The 24906-nt window shown below is 42.0% G+C and overlaps 1 protein-coding gene across 3 annotated transcripts in view; it reads right to left on the reverse strand.

The window, feature by feature from the left end:
• PLCG2 (phospholipase C gamma 2) overlaps positions 1 to 24906 on the reverse strand; it is a 72005-nt gene that overhangs the window by 13476 nt on the left and 33623 nt on the right. For all 3 annotated transcript variants that reach the window (XR_014010241.1, XM_081202687.1, XM_081202686.1), the window contains exons 6-23: positions 23343 to 23427; positions 21714 to 21797; positions 21366 to 21409; positions 20191 to 20263; positions 18858 to 18959; positions 17408 to 17526; positions 17231 to 17316; positions 16320 to 16440; positions 15468 to 15636; positions 14099 to 14203; positions 13839 to 13928; positions 12849 to 13027; positions 12016 to 12216; positions 10006 to 10125; positions 8995 to 9175; positions 7717 to 7785; positions 7201 to 7310; positions 6919 to 7015 (exon numbers count right to left, since the gene is read on the reverse strand). Coding sequence is in view for 2 of the 3 variants with exons in the window: in XM_081202687.1 (XP_081058813.1) it covers positions 6919 to 7015; positions 7201 to 7310; positions 7717 to 7785; positions 8995 to 9175; positions 10006 to 10125; positions 12016 to 12216; positions 12849 to 13027; positions 13839 to 13928; positions 14099 to 14203; positions 15468 to 15636; positions 16320 to 16440; positions 17231 to 17316; positions 17408 to 17526; positions 18858 to 18959; positions 20191 to 20263; positions 21366 to 21409; positions 21714 to 21797; positions 23343 to 23427 (2035 nt within the window). In the remaining variant the exon portion in view is untranslated. The remainder of the gene's footprint in view (positions 1 to 6918; positions 7016 to 7200; positions 7311 to 7716; positions 7786 to 8994; positions 9176 to 10005; positions 10126 to 12015; positions 12217 to 12848; positions 13028 to 13838; positions 13929 to 14098; positions 14204 to 15467; positions 15637 to 16319; positions 16441 to 17230; positions 17317 to 17407; positions 17527 to 18857; positions 18960 to 20190; positions 20264 to 21365; positions 21410 to 21713; positions 21798 to 23342; positions 23428 to 24906) is intronic.

Below are 24906 nucleotides of genomic sequence, written 5' to 3' on the forward strand. Positions count from 1 at the left end.
CCAATTGTCTGTTTGAGGTATCTCAGAACTTGTTTTACCCCTTTCCAGGCATTTAGTGTGGGTTTTGAGACCAATCTACTTAATATGCCTACTGCATAGCTAATATCAGGTCTGGACCACTGTGCTATATACAATAAACTTCCAATTACAGAGTGATATACATCAGGATGTTCAAATTCAGGACTCTCATCTACGTGAAGTGTTTTTATGAAACCTGGATCCATAGGCACCGCTGCCCCTTTGCAATCCTGCATCCTGTATGTAGTCAGTAGTTGTTTAACTTTGTTCTGCTGACTAATTAGGCAGCTGCCATCTTGGGCCCAGCACACTTCCAACCCTAGATATGTCCTAACCGGGCCTAAGTCCTTCACTTTGAACTTACTGGACAATTGCTTGGCAAACCTTTTAGTTTGTTTATCTGTTTTACAGGCATACAATACATCATCTACATAAATCAGACAAAACTCTTGATCACTGCCTGTACCACGTACATAAACATAATTGTCAGCTGTACTCTGCTTGAAACCAAATGACACTAAGGCCTCATGGAAACATCTGTTCCAAGATCTTGCAGCCTGTTTGAGACCGTATAGAGCTTTGTTTAATTTTAACACTCTATTGGAACCTGTCTCATAACCAGGCGGTTCGGCTAGATACAGGTCTTCTGATATTGGTGCATGTAAATATGCAGTCTGAATGTCAAAATGGTTTAACAGGAGTTTTCTCTTTGCTCCAAGCGTTAGAATCAGCCTTACACTGTCCCCCTTAGCAGTAGGGGAAAAAGTCTCGTCATAATCTTTTCCAGGCCTCTGAGAATATCCTTGAGCCACTAAACGAGCTTTGTATTTGTACTCTCCTGTCACCAGAGGTTTAAGTTTGTACACCCACCTGCAGCCTACAATCTTTGCCCCCTCAGGCGCTGCTACTGGTGTAAAAACCTTGTGCTCATTCAGAGAGGACATCTCTTCCTCCATTGCCTGTTTCCAGAGCTCTGCCTCCTCTTTTGGTAACTTTAACACCTCCTGAAAACTCTTGGGTTCTGCAATTACACTAAACACATTTGCAGTATCAGGAGAAAAACGCACTGGAGGCACTCCTTTGTTTTGTCTTTTAGATCTTCTGGGAGAAAATTTTTCTTCTGACCCACTTTCCTCCTCAGAACTACGACCTCTCTTTTGTTGCTTAGCCACTGGTCTTTGGCTAACTCCACTTTCTTGAGAGCTCTTATCTGAACTTTCCTCCCCCTCAGACTCTGATTCTCTGTGTCTACCTTCAGAGTCATGGAGCTCCTGGGAAGGTTCAAACCTCAGTATTGGCATGTAGTCTCTCCCAGCCACTATGTTCACAAAAACTGGCATTCCTGGAGATCACAATGCCATTTGTCCCTTCAGCAAAGCGGAAACCTTTTCCCAGCTCCTGGTAACCCACAAACACTAACTGTTTGGTCTTAGGATCTCCCTTCTTCCTCATTTGTTTTGGAATTAATACCCAGGCTTTTGATCCAAACACATGCAAATGATCAATTTTAGGTTTTTTCTGAAACAATTTAAAGTACGGGGTTGTACCTATTGTTTGATGAAAGAGCCTGTTTTGGAGATAACACGCGGTGAGCATGCTCTCCCCCCAATAAGACATGGGCAAATCAGCATCATCAAGCATGGCAAACATCATATCCTGTAAAGATCTGTTTTTTCGCTCTGCAACGCCATTCTCATCTGGGGAAAAAACGTTCGTTTTTCTATGCCCAATGCCACGCTTTTGTAACCAATCTCTAAAGGCATTTGACATAAATTCGCCACCTCTGTCCGTCTGAATCCTTTTGAGTTTAATGGACAGAAATCTTTCCACAGATGCCACCCAGCCTTTAAACTTAGTGAACACGTCACCCTTATTCTTCATGGGAAAAACCCAAGAATAACGCGTGGCGTCATCCACAATTGTTAGTGAAAAACGCGATCCACCCCTGCTTACAGCAAATGGACCAATTACGTCCATGTGAACCAGCTGTAGCGGTGACTCACTAACTCTGTCACTTCTGGGGTAAGAGACTCTGTGGGTTTTAACCTTTTTACACACATTACAATCAAGGTACTTGTTACAACTCTTTAAATTACCCCCATCAGCCAATTCAGACATTTTTAGTACACTTTTCCAGCAAGCATGCCCCATTTTCCTATGCAATAAGTGCACACAGTTGTCATGTATAGCTTTGTTATTCACTGCAGGCTGAGATTTACTGACTACTGCTGCAACTTGAGATCCTGCTTTAAGCCAAAACAAGCCTCCCTCTGACTTAGCAGTGCCTAAAATCTCACCAGCCTTCTTAATAATGCAACTGTCTCCTTCAAAATACACTTTAAACCCAGCTTTTAGCAAACAATCTACAGACATCAGATTGCTCCTTAATGACGGCACACAAAGTACATTTTGCAGGCATTCACGAAGACAAGGAACATAAACTGCACCCCCCGAAATCACTTCGGATGTACTTCCGTCTGCTAGAGCCACCTGGCTGCGCTGTGCTGAGTTCTTGGAAACAAACAATTCATCTGAATTCACGATGTGGCGAGATGCTCCCGAATCGACCACCCAGACCGCTTGTTTCTCATCAGCAATCTTGACCTCGCCGGTCACCAGCTGAGCCGACTGTTTTCGTTTGAAGAATTTCTTTTTATGCTGCTGCTGCTGCTGATCTCGTCTCTGCTCTTGCACCGGCAACTGAGACTTGACCAACTCCGGACATTGTCGTTTTAGATGCGCTGAAGACCCACATCGGAAACAACGCCTAACAGCAAACGCTGACTCCTCACCAGTACGCTGCTTTTGCTCCACCTCTGGCACGGCATGAGAACTCCTTCCAAACCGTCCACCTGTAGAAGCCTCTGCAGCCAACGACCTTTCTTGCCTCTTCTGCCATTCTTCAATCAAACGCCCAGTAACGTAACTGACTGATAAATCACGCTCCTGTATGCCTTCTAGAGACAAAACTAAATTGTCCCAGCTTTCCGGGAGAGAACTCAAAATAATAGCCACCTTCTCCTGCTGGTCTAACGCACAGTCTCTTTCCTGTAGCGCAGAAAACTTTAACTGTAAACTGTGTAGGTGTTCCTGCATTGTAACCCCAGGCTGTAACATTGCCTTGTACAATGCCTTGCGAATGAACAGCTTGGAAACCGCTGTCTCACGCACATGGAGTTCTTTAAGTGCTTGCCACACACCTCTAGCTGTCTTGATTCCCCTCACATACGGCAACTGGGAATCTTCCAGCCCCAAGACAATTGTGGCCCTTGCTCTTTGGTCTTTATCGAGGTCTTCATCATCAGGCTTCGTAGGAAACTTACTCACCACTTGCCAGAGACGATCCCTCTGCAGCACTGCCTGCATGCGTTCCGACCACAGCAAGTAATTGGAGTCATTCAGACGCTCAAAAGCCATCTGACCTGGTTGTGAGGCCATCTTGAGAGCGATGTCCCTGGAACCCGGAACCAGCTACTCACGACCACCGAGAGAGAAAACAGGAACCACAGCACCCAGCACTCACACGCTGCAGCTGTTGTCCTTGCGTCCGCTGCGTCACCAGCTCACCACGGTCAGGAACCAGCCAGAGAACAACAACTTCTGGAACTACTGGAACCAACGCCGTTGATGCTGACACCACCGCAACTCAGGCTGGCAGCACAATGCCCATAACCTCATGGAACTTTGGAGTGTCAGGCATAGCCCTACTGGCTTTAGCCCAAACGTAGCAGAGTTTTCCTGCACAGCGAAGAAGCTAGTTGCGGCAGTAATGACTAGTCAGCTAGACTCAGAATAACTATTTACAGGATTTATTAAAAAGGAGAAATAAAACCAGCAGAGTTTCTGCATACAAATAAAAGCAAATTAAACCTTCTTTCCTTTCTCTCTCTCTCATAACCATACACAGCACTTCTAACTCCTAACACACCTCACATCAAACTGTGCTAGCAATCCCTAGATAACAGAGTTGAGTGCTGCTCGTTAACCAATCAGAGTGAGTAGTTTCTAGGTCAAGCAGACCTGGGCTTTCTGCCAAGAGTAAATTGACTCCAGCTTGAGTTAATTGGTGAAGCTAGAATCTGCAAGTTTCTCACGAGAACCAATTAACAGAAACTGAAACCGAAACTGAACATTAAATTCCCAGGACCAATGCTTAAAAAATGATATTCATTCACCATGAAGGCAGAATTATTGCTTAAGCAGAGCTTCTGGATCACTGATTAAGCAGTTTTGCTGCTTAATTCAACTGCTACAGTGATGTGACCAATTCGTTTTTCAAGTTTGCCTTCAATCTATACTTTCTACTTATTCTGTAGCTGACAGAACATAGGAACTACACTCATATTCAGTCCTGAAGTGTATGGGTTTCCTGTCACTGAATAATATTAGCAACCATAAAAAATTAAACTGCTTGGTGATAATAAGATTAAGGAAGTCCATTTACTACTACCAAAGCTAGTAATTATTAACATTCTAATAGTTGACTTCCTTGAAATTCACTGGCAGAGCTGGAAAGCTTTTCAGAAGATCAAGTTCTTTCTGAGACCATTGCAGATTTTTCACACTCCATTACGTTCTTAACCAGCACAGCTAAGCATCCTTTACCCAGTTTGATAATCTTATCCTCTGGGCACTGGCATAACTAACACTGAACACCAATATTTATTTATGTATGTATGTATGTATGTATGTATGTTACTTATAAAAGTATATATCACGGGAAGCAAAATACCTCTCAAAAGGCTCTGTGCATTCACACACAGCTCATGCCTATGCTTCCTTATTAAAGTCAGGATTTTTGGCTAAGCATTGCACATGAACTTCAGATCTGCATTGCCATGCCAGGAGCTGTAGCAACACTACTCCTCCCAACACTGCTGGGGTAAAGGAAGAAACATGGGCTCCTCTCAAGTTAACCTGGCAGCACCAGAAGGTGAAAGTTAAGTCCAGCCTCATTTACCACAGCAAAAGCATGAGTTTCCCTAAGATCTTTCCAGGCCAGTTTCTGCATAAAATTTAGCGCCTATTCAGGCATGCAACCACACCTGTTTAGGCAGAGCTGAATTTCTGATTTTATTGTTTTAACTGCTGCATGAAGTGTTTAAGAGTTTCTAATTCTCATGTTTTCTAATAGATCGTTTTATTGTATGGTTTAATTGAGGCTGCTTTAATGCCCCAATGGAACTGTTACTGTGTGCTTTAATTATGTATTGATTTTATAGTTTTAAACTGCTTGGAAGCCATACTGAGTGCTGGAGGGAAGGCTGCTCTGTGTTGCAAGGTCCATTTCCACCTGGTCTAGGGGGCAATGCCCAGGCTCACCCTGAACAGATAACATAGGCTCCTGGGAGGCACTGGGACATTGCTGGAACCAGTGGCAGAGCATATGCCCACGCTGCCCAGGGCGGGTGTGCTCCTGAGGGGGGCGTGGCACAGAGAGTGCCCTCCCATCCGCAGGATAGCCACTCAGGTGCCCAGAGCAGTGTGTGTGCCCTGCAGCCAGCGGCAGAGTGAGCCGCACATGGGGTCGGAGCAAGCTGCCCCTGGCGGGCATTCGGTGTGCCGCCCGCCAGTGACTCCCAAGCCTCTCCCAAGCTGTCAAAACGAAGGGGGAAGGGGGGAATGCCGCCAGCAAAGCAGCGCAGCTCCCCCCTTACCCTGATGGCTCGGGGTAGGCTTGGGAGTCGCAGGAGGGCAGCATGCCAAATGTCACCCCCCTAAGTGAGGGCATCTGGGGCGGTCTGCCCCCCTTCCTAAGCAGCGCCAGATTTAGGTTTGATGAGGCCCTAAACTACTGAAGGTAACGAGGCCCTTTATATGTCCAGCAGTCCTTTGTCAACAAAAATTGTCGCAGCTTTTTTGTGTTGAATATATGCTATATGGTAATTTATGGACCTAATAGGTAACTAAAGCCATTTGCACATAACAAAATATGTATTTTATCAAAGTAATTGTTGAGCTGAACTACAATTAAGAAGGAGTATATTACTAGTGAAATGCAATTAAAAAGAAGTATATTAATAGTGAAATAATTATTAAAATAAAACATATTTAGAGCTTATTTGTTTTTTATCTTATATTTTGGAAATGTACATCCAGTTTTTTTTCTTTAAATTTTTTTGGGGGCCCCGAAAAGAGTGGTGCCCTAAGCTATAGCTTGTTTAGCTTATACGTAAATCAGGCACTGTTCCTATGCCTCTGGCTGGAACAACTCTTGGGTTGGGACAACTGGCTAAAATGTTTTAAATGGTTCAAATTTTGGTTCCTCTGTTTTGTTTTGGTCAAGTTGGTGTTGGTTAAATGTTTAGTTGGGGTTGGCAGCTATTTTAATTTGGGTATAACTGTAAACTGTTTATTATTGTTGTTATTGGTTTCTACTGATTTATTGGTTGGTTGGTTGGTTGCTTGAATAGGATTATTTTGTTTTTTAATGTTTGATGCTTTGGTGTGTTTTTATATATGTTGTAAGCTGCCCAGAGAGGCTGGGAAAACCCAGCTAGATGGGTGGGATATAAATTAAAAAATGATTAGGATTATAATTATTATTACTGGCATGTGAGTCGTAAGAAAATAAATATTCCACATGACTGTCACCACTTTAGAAATAGGGAGAAATTGGCACATGCCAAGAATCTCAAAGCTGACAATACACATTCTTCATACAGAGAAGTGTTAAAGAGCTACTAAGCCCAACTTTCTGTTCCTGTGCACATCACAGTGCTATATACAATCCCACCCTCTGTCCACAATGTTGCATCTCTGTACGCGTGTGGGACAGCATCCAGAAAGGCAACCTTGCACACAGAAGGGTCTGAATGCGTTACCACCTTTTTTGGAATAACTGAATGGATTTTGTGAATAGCATAAACTCTAGAATATAGATAACAAGTATCTTCCTACCTGATTCTCAAGATCTTCCGTGTTATCAGAGGACATGTCTTCCACGTAATTGGCTGGGAAGTAGTGCTGAACTTTGTACCCATAATCGCCTTTCCACCTGAGAGAGAGAGAAACATGTACTAATCAAATTTGAGACACCATATCCAAATGAGGTATTATAGAGAGGTTCACATTTTTTAAAAAATGCTCAAAGCCACATAGTGAAATCTATGGTTGAGACACAGCTCGGTCTACAGAAAACATCACCAACTCATAGCAAAAATATAAAAGCTGTCTTCTTACCAGCCACCAACTTCTTTTGAGACATTATGAATTAAAGCCCCTCGGCAAAAAGTCAGCTCATCGTCTCTTTTCGCTTGGTAGTCGTACAAGGCTTTAACAGTTCTCTGTGGCTTCAAGAGAAACAAATGGAAAGGAGCTTTAGGTCAAAGCGAATTTGGGGGAACAACCACAAACACTGTAATACAATCCAGAAACAATGATTAGGTCAGCCTTTGCCCTCCAGACATTTTGCTGGCAGGTGCTGATCGGAGCTGTAGCCTATAGGTTTGGCAAAGGCTAAGTTAGACTATAGTCAGTCAGTCAGTCAGTCAGTCAGTCTCTCTCTCTCTCTCTCTCTCTCTCTCTCTCTCTCACACACACACACACACACACACACACACATTTTCCCACCCTCCAAATACACCTTTACCTACAATCAGTCCTTTCAATTCTCTAAACAGGAAATTAAGATAAAGGATCTGTCAGCTATTCTCTTCTTTCAGATCAAGAATAAGTTTGAGCAAAACTTTAACATACCACAGAAGGTGTTATTTCACCAGGTTCCACATATGCCTTCACTTCATATAATGAGCTAGGATCTTTCTCCTAAGATTGAAAAAGAAAAGAAAGTAAATTGCACAGCTAGAAAAAAGTAACTTAAAGCTTTTTAATGTGCTAACATAAGAAATTACACTGTCCAAATATACTTGTAGCAATTGAGCAGTTTTGTGATTTCCCCACCCTATCATAGCTTTGGGGATTTCAAAAAAAGTGTCAGTAGGATTTTGGCAAAGGTTTCTGCCTGGTTTTTCATATTATAACTAGAAATTGAAGCTTTCATAGTGATTTACAACATGTTTATTGTGTTTTTAATGTTTTGTTGGGAGCTGCCTAGAGAGGCTGGGGCAACTCAGTCAGATGGGCAGCATATAAATAATAACACCATCATCATCATCATCATCATTATTATTAGCAATATTTTTTTAAAAGACCTAGAGAAAAAATAATTACTATTATTTTATCGTTGAACTCACTGGTAAAAAGAATTTAAATTATGTGCCTCTGCTTTCTGCACAGAAAAGAATAAATTTTCTCACACATGGATTCCCCTGTGTGGGATAAGGACTTAGGACAAAAATGCTGGCTGAGGCAATGGAAGTTATAGTCCAAAATCTGGAGAGCAGATTGATTTAATATATTCATCTTCCATTCCAAAACAAAAACTGTAGCCTGTAGGTAGACATTTGGAATCATTGACTTGCAATTGGCCAGACACACTGGTCAAAAGAGAGAACTACTAGCCAACTAGGCCTTCTTGCATGTTACTAGGGTAGTCAGGACTAAAAGCTACAGCAAAATATTTAGGGCATACACCAGCATAAAACATCATGATCTCTTAATCAGAATGCGAAGCTGGTTTCAAATCCCAGGTAAGCGAAATCCCTGGTTTTCTATTTATTAATTTTAAGGGATTCCTACTTCACCACCTTGGATCCCATTATCCATAGCTAAAAAGCAATGATCTTCCCAGAGCATTAAATATTGGTCAGGAGAACATTCTGAAGGTACCTGAAGGCACATTCCAGTACTGAAACCCAACTGCTTCTGCTTTATATGCTGCCTGGGATGGGCAAGGGGCCGAGGTACCATGGATAATACTGAAAATCCCAAAATGCCCAGCAGGCTAAAGCTGCCTTTAGGATGACCTCTTGTGGGTGGAGGGAGAAATATACTCGTACCGCAATAAATCCCTGAAAGCCACCCAGCATTCTATGCAAAGCCCTGGCACTTTGGTTAAAAAGGTAAAATGCTTGCCGTGCTGTAGCGCTCCAGCAGCTCCTCCGTCACAGGATAGCGCAATTTCATTTTCCTATACAACGGGTGCTTCTCATAGTAGTTCACCAGTTCCACTAAACTCTCAAAATAAGCAGATGTTCCCATGACAAAGAGGCGGCCTTCTCGTTTGATTCGGCAGTGCTTCACTTTCCCCTCAGCTCTGTGGGATTAAACAGTGAAGAGCAAGCTTTAGAAAAAGACAAAACAACAACAACAACAACAGCCATATCATATTATCAGTCCTTAAGCTTTGAAGTGGCATTTTCATTTTCCTCCTATTTAGGTAAGTTCTTGCAGGAGTGATTTGGCCATCTAGACACAGATTGGGGGGGGCGGGGGGAGATCCTTGAATTTCCTGGTTCAGAAAGGCACATCTCAGGGGCTTGCAGTACTTGCCTTGTACATAAGGTGAGCATTACAAGCTCCGAAATTTTTGCATTTCATCCACTCCTTCCCCATTCCCACCTAGTCAGCCCCTACACCACCCACCCCCACGCAACTTCCAACCCCCTACTTTGCCAGTATGGCCATAGGGTCTTAATTTGTGCCGCTGGGGCAGCCACCATGCAGAGTAAGCAGCTCTTAGCTAGGTCTTTCCTGCACTGTAGTACTAGCAGAGATAGTGAACAGAGTGGAGAACCGCCACCCATTAGTCCAGCTGGACCAGGTAACCTGGCCTTATCTCTGTTGCTTCAGGCTTGATTCCTCTCTCCAAGTTTCTTATCTGATGGAGTTTCTGCCCCAGAGTTTCCTGTGTCTTGCATCTCTTTGCTTTCCTCGGGCCTCTGCTTTACGGAATGTAGCCATCTACCTGCTTTGTCCACTTACGTGCTTCTGGCCCCTCCGATACCTATTCACTGTTACACACCTTAACTTGTGTCAGACCTGGACTACATACTCCCCTCTGGTCCTTGAAACAAATAGCTTTGAGGTCCGACCTGCAGATCATGCATGTCAGGTCAGGTCATAATTACAAAGTTTGTGTCTCACCTGAAAGTCATGGCATAGGAATTGGGTTCGTCCCTCTTCCTTATCAAAAAGGCTCCGTCTCTAGGAATTCGCATCAGCATATCCTCTGCTTCTCCTCTGCTCAGGTTACTGTAGTACCAACTACAAAAACAGGAAGGGAGGTGCTTTCAGAGCTTGACATATTCCCATTAACTCAATGATAAAACTGGGTCATTAAGATAAAAGCCATTAAATCAGTGATAAAATTGTGATTTCAGGCATCAGATGCTCAGTGATGTATAGACTTTGTCCCTGTTATAAAATAAATACCGTATTTTTCACTCCATAGGACGCACCAGACCATAGGGCACACCTAGTTTTTTTGGGGGGGAATCAAGAAAAAAAATCTTATTCCCCCCCCAGCCCCAAAGAGCAGCATACAGGCTGCGCAACCTCTCCCTGCCGGAGGGGTTGCACGCAGCTATGGCACAAGCCAAGGCAGCGAGTGGGATGGCTTCCTCTTTAGCCCCACGCAACCTCTCCCCGCCGGAGGGGTTGCTCGGGGCTAAAGAAGCCATAGCCGCGTGCAGCCTCTCCCTGCCGGAGGGGCTCTGCACGGCTATCCCTGAAGCCTGGAGAATGAGAGGGGTCGGTGCGCAACGATGCCTCTCGCTCTTCAGGCTTCAGCGAAAGCAACACGAAGCCTCTGGAGCGCGGAGGGAGCGCTCCCTCTGCGCTTCGGAGGCTTAGCGTTGCTATTGCTGAAGCCAAGGAGCCTGCATTCGCTCCATAGGACGCACACACATTTCCCCTCAATTTTTGGAGGGGAAAAAATGCGTCCTCTAGAGCGAAAAATACGGTAAATAGCAAGTTACTGCTAAATGCTGACAGCATTTGTTTCTGTCACTTTCACACTGCATAAGAAGCCCAAATGAGACAATCTGGAGTCTGGACAAGAACATGCATGTGGATGCAGGAAGCAGAAGGTCATCCTAACAACTAATAGAGCAATAACAGCACACAGTGAGTTTTTATTGATGGACAACAGCAGTGTATTTCTTTGGGGGGCAGGGAGAACGATCTTACCATCGCTATCAATCTTGTACCCCAATTTTATAAGTAAAAATAGATATAAGACAACATCTTGTGGTAGTTCCTCTTTGGTTTGCACCTGAATGCAGCGGGGGTGGGGAACTGCATCCAGTCGACAGGTCCGTGAGCCAACTTCAACAGGTGGGCAGAGCCACCCACTCGTAATTTACCTGACGTCATTATGATGCCCGGAAACAACTTCAAAGGGGCTCCCTGTAACTGCCCATTACCAGGAATGGTTTGGATTTAAAGCGCACCTTTAGAGCCCAGAGGGGCTTGGGCGGGGTGAGTTTAATTCTCCTCCCAACTGCCATTGATTACATTGCAGGTGCTAATTCAAAGTGCATTTCAGTTGGGTTCTGTGAGGAAGAAAGCTCTTGGCAGGCATGAGTATCCACATATCTGACAGGCTGGCCTAGTTACTCCAGAATAAACCAACACATACCAACACTTGCAAGAGGAAATCAATGTTTAACACTGGAACACAGACTGTAATGAGCTGTACCAATGTAATAAAAGCAAACACAAAATGAGCAGGATATCCTGCGATACAAATGGTCTAGATGTGCTCCTTGAATGGCAGTTTCCAACCACCATTCCAGCTCATAGCAAAACAATAAGAATTATAAAAAAAACCTTGGGTGTCATTTAAAAGCCGAAAGAGAAGAGAAGGGACTCAGCAAGAGCATCCCACATAACTAAAATCTCCTCAGCCTGCCTTGCTCTGCTATCTGGGAGCTCTTGGTTTTCCAGCAGGCTTAATATTCTCCCTTTCCGGACTGTTCAAGTCAAAGCACATATTCAATGCAAAACTGCTAAACCGTTGTTGCGTAAGCCAGTTTTTTGCTTTTGTATTAAATCAAATTCCCCATAATCCACAGTAACTGTGACAAGCAGTAAGCTTCAGCATTAAAAACAGCATTTCACTCCCCCCTACAATTTTGTTTTGGCCATACGTACTTCTTAGATTCATGAGGGTTGGGGTTAGGCACAGCATCAGTCAAACGTAGTTCAAATTCGGCACACCGCAAGTGTGCTTCTCTGTAATGCTGAACTAGATCACAGACACTATCAAAGGTGAGGTTGTCTGTCAGGAAATATTTTACGGTATCTCCATCAATTGAGGAACGGATATGACAGTGCTGGACTCTACCTGATCTCCTGGGAAACACGGACAAGAATGAAGCAGTTAGTTTTCTAAAGCCAACACATCCATACACTTGCCTCTAGTTTCTTGCTATTTATTCAGCTTGTGAACCAAGAGGAGTGGGAAGGAAGACTGAGGGGAAATAGGGACTGATCAAATATTCAGACTAAGAATTTATGGCGTGTAAATCATAGCGTGCCAGAAACTGACATTATGGTGCACAGATTTTGGCACTGGAAACAGGAAATGTTAGTCAAAGCACGAAGTCCATTTGCTCAGTTTGTTTACCTGTAGAGTTCAGCAAATCAATTAGCTCATGTGAAAATGTAACATTCCATAAATATAACAGATGTGTAAACCAGGATTCATCATTAGCTTTGAAGGAGAAAAATGAGGGGGGCTTGGAGGCATAGTCCTACTGCCCATCAGCTTGTGGGACAGGAGCACACCTTCAGATGCGCCCCCTCCTTGTTGCACCTTAAAACCTCAGAAGTTTGAAGGGATAATTATGAAAGCCTTCCTCTCTCCTTTGCTTGAGTGTCCTCCTATAAGTATATCTCAAAATGCTACTCCTGTAGAAAAACCAGGAAAATGGCAAACTGCTAAAGCATTAGGAAGAAGTCAAAAGGAAAAAATTATCTGTTACCAGAATGACAGTGTGTAGTCATTAGGGAAAGCTTCACTCTCCCTCACTAAGAACGTTCCATCCTTGCCACCCATTTCAGCACAATATTCCTGGAGCAGCTTCTCAGCAGTATTTCTCCCCTCTTTCATTTTTCCATGGAACCATTTCTCACCATAGTGCAGTTCAGCACGCTTCACTTCCTACAGTATAAAAGGGGATAATTTGTTAAGATTCAATTTGCCATTCCTCTATAAAGCTAACACTGAGCTCGACTCTTGTAGGGTTCATCAGAAAGCATAAAGTTTTATCTGAAGAAGCAGTGCTCCAAATTGGGAACGGGGTGCGCGCTTGGAAAAGCACTTGCCAAGAAAAAGGAAGGGGTGCCATTTGGCTGCACATGTTGCTGATGATCACCTCTTTTAATGTAGGAGGCGCAGCAGTCCCTTTAAAGGAGACAATCTACACCATGGAATAATATAAAGAATTTGATTCTCACTCTCTTGTAAAGTGTGGACTCATAAGGTTTTTTTTAATGCATCCAGTAAAGTGAAGAGGCTAAGAAGCTGGAGAATGAAGCATATGTCTGGTTCACCATTGCCATAAGCTTCCTAGGCAGCCCAAGTGTCTGTTTAAAACAAAAACTAATTTAGCAAGCATGCTGACCTCTATACTTAAATCTCTTAACCCTGATCAAGCAGTAAGAGTCAAAGGCTACTTTTATACTTCAAAGAAGAAAAAAGAACCATGGGGAAACATTATCTCTTAGGTTTATTTTGTAAGTGACACAACAGGTCATATAGTTTATTACTGAGCTTCACCCAGAGATTGAGAGGTTCCTGGAATTTTGCTACTCCATCCTGTATGCCACATATGAGTGACATCATATTCCTACGTTATGCTCTCTAAAACCTGAGCACAGCAATAAAATGCAGTTCTCAAATTATGAATACTTATGACTCTACTATGCCTTTAACATCACAGAAAACAGAAACAAGTGTATGGTTTTAATACCTTTGATGGTTCTTCTTCAGTATTCTGCTCTATATCATCACTGAATGAGAGCTTTTCATTCGCTACAGCACAATAATGGCGAGTCCATTTCTAGAACGCAAAATAACTGTTATAAGAATACTGTACAAAAGCACTGTAAGATTACAGCAATATGCGAACAACATTCTTCTCCCTCTTCAAGTACAACTCTGTAGGATTTATTTCAGTCACCTGTGAAATTCTGTGCCATAAAATAGAAACAAAACAAAAAAATTGTTTACCTGGTCTATGGTGTCCCACATGTAGAGCTCTCCTTGTTGCTTTTTTTCCTCTTTCTTGTCTTCCGTGTTCACATCTACGTCACCTTTTGGCCCCAGTTTTTTATGCTAATAAAAAATGAAGAGAGCAGCTATGAAAAAGGAAGACTTTGGGGGATTTCTCTGGCATCTCTTTGACAACCTAAGAGCACATCCTGCGTGAGGGGGCTACAAATGTCTGATGTAAACTTCCGTACCAACTTGGATGCACTGCTGTTTTCTCTCTTTATCACTGCAAATCATCAGCCTGTGGTCAGAGATCACTCTGCATACACAGAGCAGACCTGTAAAGTTTAGTAAATGAACCAGTCTTAAAACTGATTCATAACTTCTGAATAATTTTTTTTAAGCCACCAACTACTCAGGCAGCAACTTGGAGGTGGGAGGGGTTAATGAAATGTATACAAATTGGGGGCTTTCCCTCCTTGCACACAAATTCATTTGTTGCATCAAGTCCTCTGCCTAAAAGCAGATATGCAGTTTCTCTGCAGGTTACTTTGTTTGCCACGATGGGGAATGCTGTAGGCTGAGTGCGCAAATCATGCTTCGTTTATAAAACACCTCCATTTATTAAAGGAAAGCAGCTCAAGCCTAAAGCGTGCAAATTCAAAAAGCTGAACTTCCTCCGTGGCTTTCATTGAAACACATTGCATTTCCAGGATTTGTTAAGGAGCAATGCATTCCTGTCAACATGTACACTGGCTGTTTTGGTTGGAAACATTTCTCACAGATGTATTGTTTCATATTATTAGATGTACAAAATGAGAGGAGTCCTCCACCCTCTTAACAAATGCTTGCTCTCGTCCTGGAAAAAAAGCTACCTTCTGACTTTGTGATGTTTCCCTTTGTGCCTCTCATGTGCTAGGAAAACAGCACTTCAAATGAATATTTGTACGCTTAAAAGTAGTTGCAGCTGTTTCAATACAGATGTGCTGGATGCTTCAATCTTAGTTAGCTGCTACCAGTCCACACAGCTGGTGGAGAACCAGAATAGACAGTGCATCCTAATCAGTTAGTCCAGGCTTCCTCAACCTCGGCCCTCCAGATGTTTTGAGACAACAATTTCCACCATCCCTGACCACTGGTCCTGCTAGCTAGGGATCATAGGAGTTGTAGGCCAACAACATCTGGAGGGCCGAGGTTGAGGAAGCCTGAGCTAGCCTTTCATACTAGGGTTGGAAAATACAAGGCTTTCTCCATAAAATTTAATGTATTTTTGATTGTGTGCTTCAGTGACAGGTGCAAAGTGCAGGAAGCTGCCATCTTCCGTCGGAGGACAGGAGAGAGACACCAGCACCCCCCTAACACATTTTCTTCAGCAGATGCAACTTGCCTTAATGATGAACCTCTCTTTCAGCTGAGTTGGTGATGGCAGCTGATCAGCACTAGCTTCGATGGGCTTTGTTAAAAGCTGATCCCCAAGTACTTCCTTAAACACTTTGGCAATGTAACGTTGCTGCTCCACATTGCAATGCTCCTCAATTGACAAAATCACTGGGTACCTTGGGCAAAAGAAACAAAGGCAAGGGGAAGAAGTCATTTTCAGGGAAGAAAATCTAATCTAATCAGACCATAAGCCCTTCTAACCTAGCATCCTTCCTCCCCTAGTGGCCAGCCACATGCCTCTGGGAAATTCATAAACAGGGCGCAGAGGCACTGAAGCTTCTGAATACCCAGCAACTGCCGATCAGTGGCAAGCCAATTCTGGACACTGAGTTTCCATATAGCAATCTCAGAAGCAACTGATACAATCTTATACCCTTTTAAAGCCATCTAAGCTGGTTGCTCTTATATTATTTATATATTACTACTACTACTACTACTACTACTACTACTACTACTACTACTATACATGCATCTCAGTACGACCCAGGCTGAGCAAAGCCAACACACTGTCAATTCATCACTCTCCTTTCAACCCACCTAGCGCCTGCCTGTCCCCAATACTGGACCAATACATTAAAAGGTTCTAGTAATATAACACAGCTGTACCAGGGGCTTGGACCCAGATGTCCCTTTGGTTCCCTTCCAGCTCTACAATTCTTTGATTCTATTCATATTAAAATAACCTCAAACAGCCATAATATCATAATGGCGGATTTTAAAGAAATATCACCTAGAATGTCATAATTTAATCTTTTATTCTTAGGAAATATTTTCATTTTAAAAAGTAATGGAAACCTACTCAGATGTGACAAATGCATGTTCCTTGATGGCTTGCACAACGTCATCAAATTTTATCTTTGTTGTCCTTGTCCATCCATGATAAATGATAGGCTTCCCATCAGGACCATCCCAGCAATCCACTAGTGTAGGCAATGAAGGAAACATAAAAAGTGCAATGTTCAACTGACAACATTCTGTTTCCAGAGCTTTGGAGTGCTTGATCTCATAGACAGAGAAAAATGTAGCCATGCTTAAGGTAAGGTTACCAGACGTCCCTGTTTCCCAGGGACAGTCCCCGGATTTACAAATCAGTCCCCATACAAAATCCGCTGAAGTTGAAAAAAATCTGGTAACCTTAGCTTAAGGGCCACAAAGTTTACAGACAACTCAGCAAGTCAGACAGCAAGGAAGAAGAATGCAAAGTACCTAAGAGGGAAATGATGTCTGCTTCTCTACTGCTCCTGCTATGAACTAGAGAAATATTTTGCAAGAGAAAGTGCCTGTGGAACTCTGATTTGAAAAGGGAGAAAACTGCTTGTTTGTCTTTACTGAAAGAACAAAAGGCAGATGCAGAGACTGGAAGCTCCAGACCAACTTCTGCAGCTGCCTTTGTGCTTCCTTGGCATTTTCTTTATTTGATTCCCAACTTTTATGTGGTTTCTTAGTGGCCAACATGAGGATCACTGCAGCAGTTTCTCTGGTACCTTAAACTGAAAAAGTGACACAATGGCTGATATGAACACTGAAGCCCCTGATTACTTTAACTAAGGTGACAAGAAAAAATGAGGAGATGCCAAACTAAAATGTAGAGGTACAAAGATAGAATGTAATGGGCTTCCTCTTATAATTGTCCCTTTCTCCTAATAACAGGTACAGTTCAAATTCCTACAACTGGAATTCTGGGGGAAGTATGGAAAACAGGTTACTCACATTCAATACATCGGCACCCCATTCGGAGACATCTTATGTAAGCTTCTGGAGAAGATTCACTACGAAGCTGGTCTCCCGTGAGATACCTTAGGTCATAAAGGATTGTGTTAAAAGGAACTGCACATTTGCCATTTTATGAAGGATGATGAATAGATATAGATATATTTAGTAACTTACGTATTATGTGAAGAAGATATCCAGTAGTGGGACAAAGGGTTATTCATGTCCTGAGGATCTATTGAGTCGTATTTGTCATCCCATATGCTGTTTTCTTTTGAAAAAAGGTAAGTAAGGAACTAAGGCAAACAAAGAGAGAGGGAAATAGGAGTTTCAGTTTTTAAAAAGGACAAAACCAAATGACCGATCTCCCCAACTAGAATCATAGCACAATGTGAAACAGAAAATAAATCAAAACAACTAGTTTAAACTAGTTGGTTAGGACCCGCAACCTAAGATGGATCACAGCCGTGGCATCCGCACCATTTTCCTGCTTTGGTTATGGGATTTGTTGTTGTTGTTGAAGAAGAAGAGGAGAGAGAGGGTGATCAGCAGTCAAAAAGGACATGCCTCTTGTATGGATCAGTATTTGGAATTGTGTTGCTAAGAGAGATTTGCCTGGTGCCACCTCTTGTTGCCTTATCAATGCCAGGCGAAGACTTCTTATTGGCCAGGGGTTTTTTTAGATGCTTTGATATTGTTTTATCTTACTGGTATGGGTTCAGTTGCTTTATTGTTTTAATCAAGTTATTACTTCCAATTTGTTATGTTTTTGATTATTTTAATTGTTAAGAGACTCTGGAAACAGTATTAGAGTTAAAGAGTACAAATTAAACTATTGAATTCACCACCACAAGCTGTGATGGTGGAAACCAACTCACTGAACCACATCCATTGCCCTACTGGCTTGTGAAGGACAGGGTAGAAAATGGAGGCTTCCAACCCTTTTTGTTGTTGCTGTTAGACCAGCTCCAGGATGCTTTGGATCCAGTGAAACTAAAGTGGCCTCTGGTCTCACCCTGCTACAAAACACCACATTATGGAGCTGTCCTCTAGCTACCACTGGTGGGAGAACCCCAACCAGCAGAGCCCTCCAAGCCAGCCGCACTCCTCTCCAGCAGCATAGCTGCGATAATGCCATCTCCTAATCCGGATTCCCATGCATCAACATGGGAGGGGGGGTGTAGGATTGGGCTCTTAGGTGAATTTGAAAATAGGATTATACACACTCCAAGTCTAAACAAAATATAAAAAAAAATTCTAGTAGCACCTTAGAGACCAACTAGCTTTGTTATTGGTATGAGCTTTCGTGTGCATGCACACTTCTTCAGATACATGCACACGAAAGCTCATACCAATAACAAACTTAAGTTGGTCTCTAAGGTGCTACTAGAATATTTTTTTTTATTTTGTTTCGACTACAGCAGACCAACACGGCTACCTAACCTGTAACTCCAAGTCTATTAAGGGCTACTACCTCCTGGTTGCAAGACGGTGCTTGCCTGCACATGCCCTACTGATCGCCTTCCCAGAGGCATCTGGTTAATCATTTGGGGAAATAGGATACTGAATTAGACAGGGCTCCGTTTTTGCTTATGTAGAAATGTTGCAAATAAAATAAATAACTTACCTCATCAACATACAGAAAGGGCTCATCCGTTTCTCTCATAGTGTCATCTACAAATTTAGACATCCGTTCTCTTACTTTACTAAGATCCTGTGCCCAAGATTCCTGAAAATTCAAGAGTATACAAGTGTACTTTAAATACATCTCTATATATCTCCATCGTTGATTCAAGTAATTAAATTAATGTGTGTGTTTCTTTTCAGGCACAGACCACCACCACAGAAATGAGCTGGCAGGAGATAGGCTTTGTCTACAGTTACAGGGGACTGAAAGCTCTTACAGCAGCTGATGGGAAACCTCAAACAGGGAGGGGGATCCTGTGCAGAACCAGAAGTTGCTGGACTATAAATTCCACCACGGATCATTCCCCATGGTGGCTGGGGTGGATGGGAGTTGGAGTCCAACAGTATCTGGAGAGCCACAGGTTCCCCATCCTTTACCTAAAGCAAATAAAATCAGCGTAATTAAAAAATACACATTACATGTCTGGATAGCCTTGCCGAAACAAAACAACTTTTAGCAAGCATTTTTTTAAAAACACAGTGAGGGTGTCTGCCTAATGTTAATAGGCAGAGAGCCTATTCCAGAGCATATATGCTGCCACACTGAAAGCTCAACTTCTCCCAGTTGTGGAGCAATGTTGTATGGCTTATTTAAGCGAGGTGATTGGCTGCAGTAATGTCTTCCATGTTATCCAAACACATGGCCATGTGAACCCATTAGTTTGGGTTCCATCCTCTGGAGCAACAGAAAACAAATCTGCTCCATCATCTAGCCTTCAAATATTTGATGAAGGCTATCAGATATTAGCACCACCTTATATTTTCTACATAATACCATACACAACAGAAACAAATTATCTGATTCTGTAAATTCATAGCTACTTCTATGTGCAAATTTGAGGCATCATCAGGTGAGAATCCAGTGAGCCACAAGTTTCATTCATGTGTGACCCTGATTTCTGCTCATTCCTGTCTGTGGCCTCCAAAGCCACATCTTACACCATTCTAGAGGGTCTCCCTGAATGAAGAAGATAGAAATGCCCCGTTAAGCATAGGAACACAGGAAGCTGCTTTATAATGAGTCAGACCATTGATTTACCCAGCTCTGTAAAAATGTCCATATTGACCGGCAGCAGTTCTCAGGGGTTTCAGAAAGAGGACATTCTTGGCCCTATCTGGAGATGAAAGGGATTAAACCTGGGGCTGCCTGTATGCAGAACAGATGCTCTGCCAGTGCCCTGCAGCCTTTCCCTCAAACCACGCTGTATCACTATATTACACTCATGCATATTTTCTTTTCATCTTGCTGATTACAATTTTTGGAATCATCTCACCTGCTGTTCATGTAGCAAAAATCTCTGAAAGTCGTGCAAGTGCACTGCTGAAGCATCTGGCCGATCTGTGTTTCTGCAACAGAAAGGAAAGGAAAAGAACAATTATAAAAAAGAACATCAGCAAAACAACACAACCAAAATATGAGACCATGCCATAGCAAATAAGAGAATTCTATCCTTTGAGGAAACATAATTAGGAAAATGAAACTGATAAATAATCCTAGTCACTGAGGATTTGAAATTATGTTTGCTGTCTTTATTCAACAATATTAATTTAGATATACTAGTATTATAAAAACCGGTTAAAGCACTGAATACTAGCTATATCTACCTGAACCTACTGTACCTACATGATCTTAACATACAGGATGAAGAACTCAAAAAAGCAGTCTCCATGAAAACTTACAAACTGGGCTCTGTAGCAACATAGGCAAATATGTTTGCAAATACTGTGGTATGCTGATTAATGAGTCTAATCTTGATTAGATTAGGAAATCTCATTTATACACAAACTACTTCATCTACAAAATACAACTGTAGTCATTGGCTTGGTAGAGGCACAGTATTTCTCAGTCTGTTAACTAAGAGTAAGAGATTGAAAGTAATCTGGAATTTCCCACTCCCTCCCTTCCTTTTTTTTGGTATTCATTATGGTGTGGTACTCAAAAATCTGTACCAAAGTTAATGCTAATCATGGTTCCCTTTAGTGAGATATTACTAACAGCTTCTGTGTACTGTTCTTATGGGCATTTACTAATCCTTGACAAAAACATCCTCAGGTCATTTACAAAAGACTGTCAAATGAAAACTATATGTCAAACTTCACACAGGAGTTATTTTTCATTTGAAATTCTTGTTACAGTTTATGAGTGATACAGTAAACCCACCCACCCACTCATAATCGTAGCCCGCTGCTTAATATATTATGAAAAACAATCACTTCTTGGTAGTGGTGCCCTCTCTGTGGAATACCTTGCCTTGAGATGTCATGGAGATAAAGAACTACATAACTTTTAGAAGGCATCTGAAGGCAGCCCTGAATTGGGAAGTTTTTAGTGATGGGTGGGGTATAAATACTAAAATTATTATTATCATTATCATCACATCCCAACAAGCTTCATATCCAATAACTTAAAGCACAAATGTGGGCAAAGCAACATGACAAGACATCTCACCCTAGAAGAAACATAGTGGAATCCTTCTTGAACTCATCAAGAATCTGGGAAGGAAACAATGACAAACAAAGCATGTAAACTTGCTCATTCAAGTAAAAGTTTCTTCATTCAGGTACTTCCTAATTCTGCAAAACACATTCACCCTTCCCTATTCTCTCAAGATAGTACAGATTTTCTCCTCTTAAGAGACAACTACACTTCTCAATCCTCAAAACTGAAAGAAAGGAACTAACACAACATGCTTGTATGTGATGGGGCAGGGAAGGCCTGCATTCTAGGAAAGTATTGTATTCAAGTTACAACACAGCATGATAACTAAGGGGAAGTAATGTGGGATAAGAGCTTTACCAATTTCTGTTGCTCAAACATTATTTTCTTGTAGAACAGATGAAATTGCTCAAAGCTAAGTTCTTCTTTAACAGCTTTTATTTCCTGTAAGGGGGAAGGGGAACAAGCAATGACACCAAGTTTAGTTTTCTCCAAAGGCTGTATCCATATAAAACACAAACCTCAAAACGTTATAAATGAATTCAACTGTTTTAATTTTGTAGATTAGGAACCAAGAGAAATGTAATTGTATGCAATGTATAACAATTTAAACAGAGAAAGCATGTTATACTGGATTCTCTGGTCTTTTCAAGCTCTTTTTCTATAAAGCTTTGACCTTTCCCCCTGCCTAATAAAAAGAAAAGCTGCACTCTGAAAATCATTGGCGTTGATCTTAGTAAATGTTCCACAATCTGAATATGGAAAGATAAAGGAGGAACCATTGGGTCAGGGTGCTTATCTTTAAGAGCACCATTTACACCAGGCCAGATGTCAACGGACTACAGGTCCTATCATTCCTGACTTTGCTGGCTGAGACTGATGGGAGTTGATGCCCAACAATATCTGGAGAGTCAGAGGTTCCCCATCCTTAATATATACAGTGGTACCTCAGGTTAAGAACTTAATTCGTTCTGGAGGTCAGTTCTTAACATGAAACTGTTCTTAACCTGAGGTACCACTTTAGCTAATGGGGCCTCCGCTGCCGCTGTGCTATTTCTGTTCTCATTCTGAAGCAAAGTTCTTAACCCGAGGTACTATTTCTGGGTTAGCGGAGTCTGTAACCTGAAGCGTCTGTAACCCGAGGTACCACTGTACTAATAATGCTACATAGCAAACACAATTAACCCTTTAACTGTAACCTCTCCTGAAATATAATATAATGAAGGGAAAAGGTACACAGACATTTCAAATAAGTAAACAAATGGGACTGAAAACATGAAATATATAGTTCTTTTTTCCCCAAAGCCAGAGTATGCATAGAAATTCTGCTGGTGGTAAAACTGGAAGCAGAGCAACGGAAGGAACTGGAAGCAGAGCCTCTAGCTTGGTAGATAAATACATCTGTCCTACTACTCCCCAAACTGCAAGTATACCCATTTCCCTCATACCACCAGCAAATATCCCAAGCAACAGGGGGGCAGTGCACAGACACTAACTGTTTTCCACTGGGGCAATGAAGCAATCAACAAGGGAGAGGGAATTGGACCCTGGAGACAAGCATTCTGCTGTATGTTTCCTTGAAGTCCAATTCTCCCGCAGACTTCCTTTCAGCAGCAATGGGAGGGCTGCCCGCATTGACACATAAATAATCCAAAGGATTATACATCTGGAATCTAAGGAAGTTCATCCTCATTTCCCCTTCTCCCCAAAAAAGGGGCCACAAGGAGGAAATAGCCCTCAGAAATTTTCAGAGATTCCCCCTCTTGTATTCTAGTTTGGAAAAGAGTAATCTGTATCCAGCATTAGAGTTGGGAAGAATATTATCAGAGCAATAGGGCAAGGTTTTTACCTTTTGATGTTGCCACAAATGTAACAACAATTACTTTGGAGCCACATCAACTATAAAATAATATGGATGATGCAGTATATATCTTTATATATATATGCTATACACACCTGAGCACAAATATAGGATCAGCATATACTTACTGCAAACTTATCTTTCAGGAACTTCACACTGCTCACTTTGAAGTTTACTGATGGGAGAACAGTCTTCAGCTCTCTAAGGCTGATGCTGAAAGTCAGAGAGCAAGTAGAGAGATGAACAGCAATGTTCTTGTAGCCAAACTGCATAGCACCAAGCCTTGTATTTCACCAACATACAACTTAAATGAATATGGCAGGAAAAGGTCTCTGGTTCAACCCTTTGCATCTTCAGCTGAACGAATTAGAGATAGTCTGCTGCCAGAGTAGAAACTACTAAGCGAGATGAACCAATTCTCAGATTTGGTATAACGCATCAGCCTCAAGGTCAAACAAGTGTGAAAAAAGTGTGCAACTTTTCTAACCTTTTTAAAAAATTAAAATGTTATTGCAGAGCGTTATGAATTTGTTCAGATCAGTGGGCTCCACCCTGTGGGAAGTCAGCTTGGGTGCTTTGGGTTGAAAGAACAGCCAACAGAAAAACCTTTAAAATGTCACCTCTGCAGCAATTAATTCATTAGTTTGAAGCTTAGATTAACATAACTTTTTCAAAGCAGGAATGTGTATGACATAGTAAAGGGAGCTGCCTCAAGTCCGAAGTTCATGCTTAAACTGCTATGTTTTTGCCACCCTAAGCAACATAGGCTTTACTTTACTGATGAAACTAGCCTTGATCTCACACAGCTAGATGTTGGAACAGAAATTATAACAAAGGAGTCCGTAGTATGCAGGAAAGACTCGTGTTACTCATTTACAAATCTCTCTCTCTCTCTCTGACACTAGTCCTCCTTTTGATATACTATAACATTTTAATGGCATGCTGCTTTGATTTCAGACTTATCTTGCCAAAAAAAATTCTACCCTGGAAGTATTCTACATATACAACTTGTACCAACTACCCTTTGAAAACCCCATTTACCAAAAAATGGAGGTGGAGCACTCTGTAGACTTGACTAAAACTAAATTGCTATTAGCACAGTCTACACACCACATTCAATGGCTTATCAAAATGAAGTTGATCTTCCTAGATTTTAACCACCGCAGTAGTGTGCAGGAGAAACAAACGACAACCCCTGACTTAGCACTATGCCAGAACTGGAGCCCATGGTCTGTTCAGCGCCAAACAAATCACAATCTGCAGCCAAGGTTTGTTCTGGTCATGGCTTGTTTAGACCACCATCACTAATTCAGTTGCAACGTTCAGCTAGAGATCGTGCTTGTCGCTCCTGCACAGTACCAGGGAGGAGCAAATGGGGCAAGATCAATGCATTCACAGCAAACCATTAACTATGGTTTATTTGTGACATTTGAATGATACCAGTGTCAGAGAAACAGTACAATGGCTATGCAACTATAAAATGCAGGACTTAAAGTACTCTCAAAACACAGAACCAGACAACTTTGGCTCCCTGCCTTTCCCAGTAAGTCCCCAATCTAGGGATTCAAGAACTAGGGGTGTTTGAAGCTTCTTTAATATTTAATTATAGAAATTTGTGGCTAGATCTCATGATTGCAGAGAAAAGCAATTGGTAGTGGCACCCTCCCTGTGGAAAGCCTTACCTTCAGATGT

The sequence above is a fragment of the Podarcis bocagei genome (assembly GCF_964188305.1).
Source record: "Podarcis bocagei genome assembly, chromosome: 7".
NCBI classification, from domain to species: domain Eukaryota; kingdom Metazoa; phylum Chordata; class Lepidosauria; order Squamata; family Lacertidae; genus Podarcis; species Podarcis bocagei.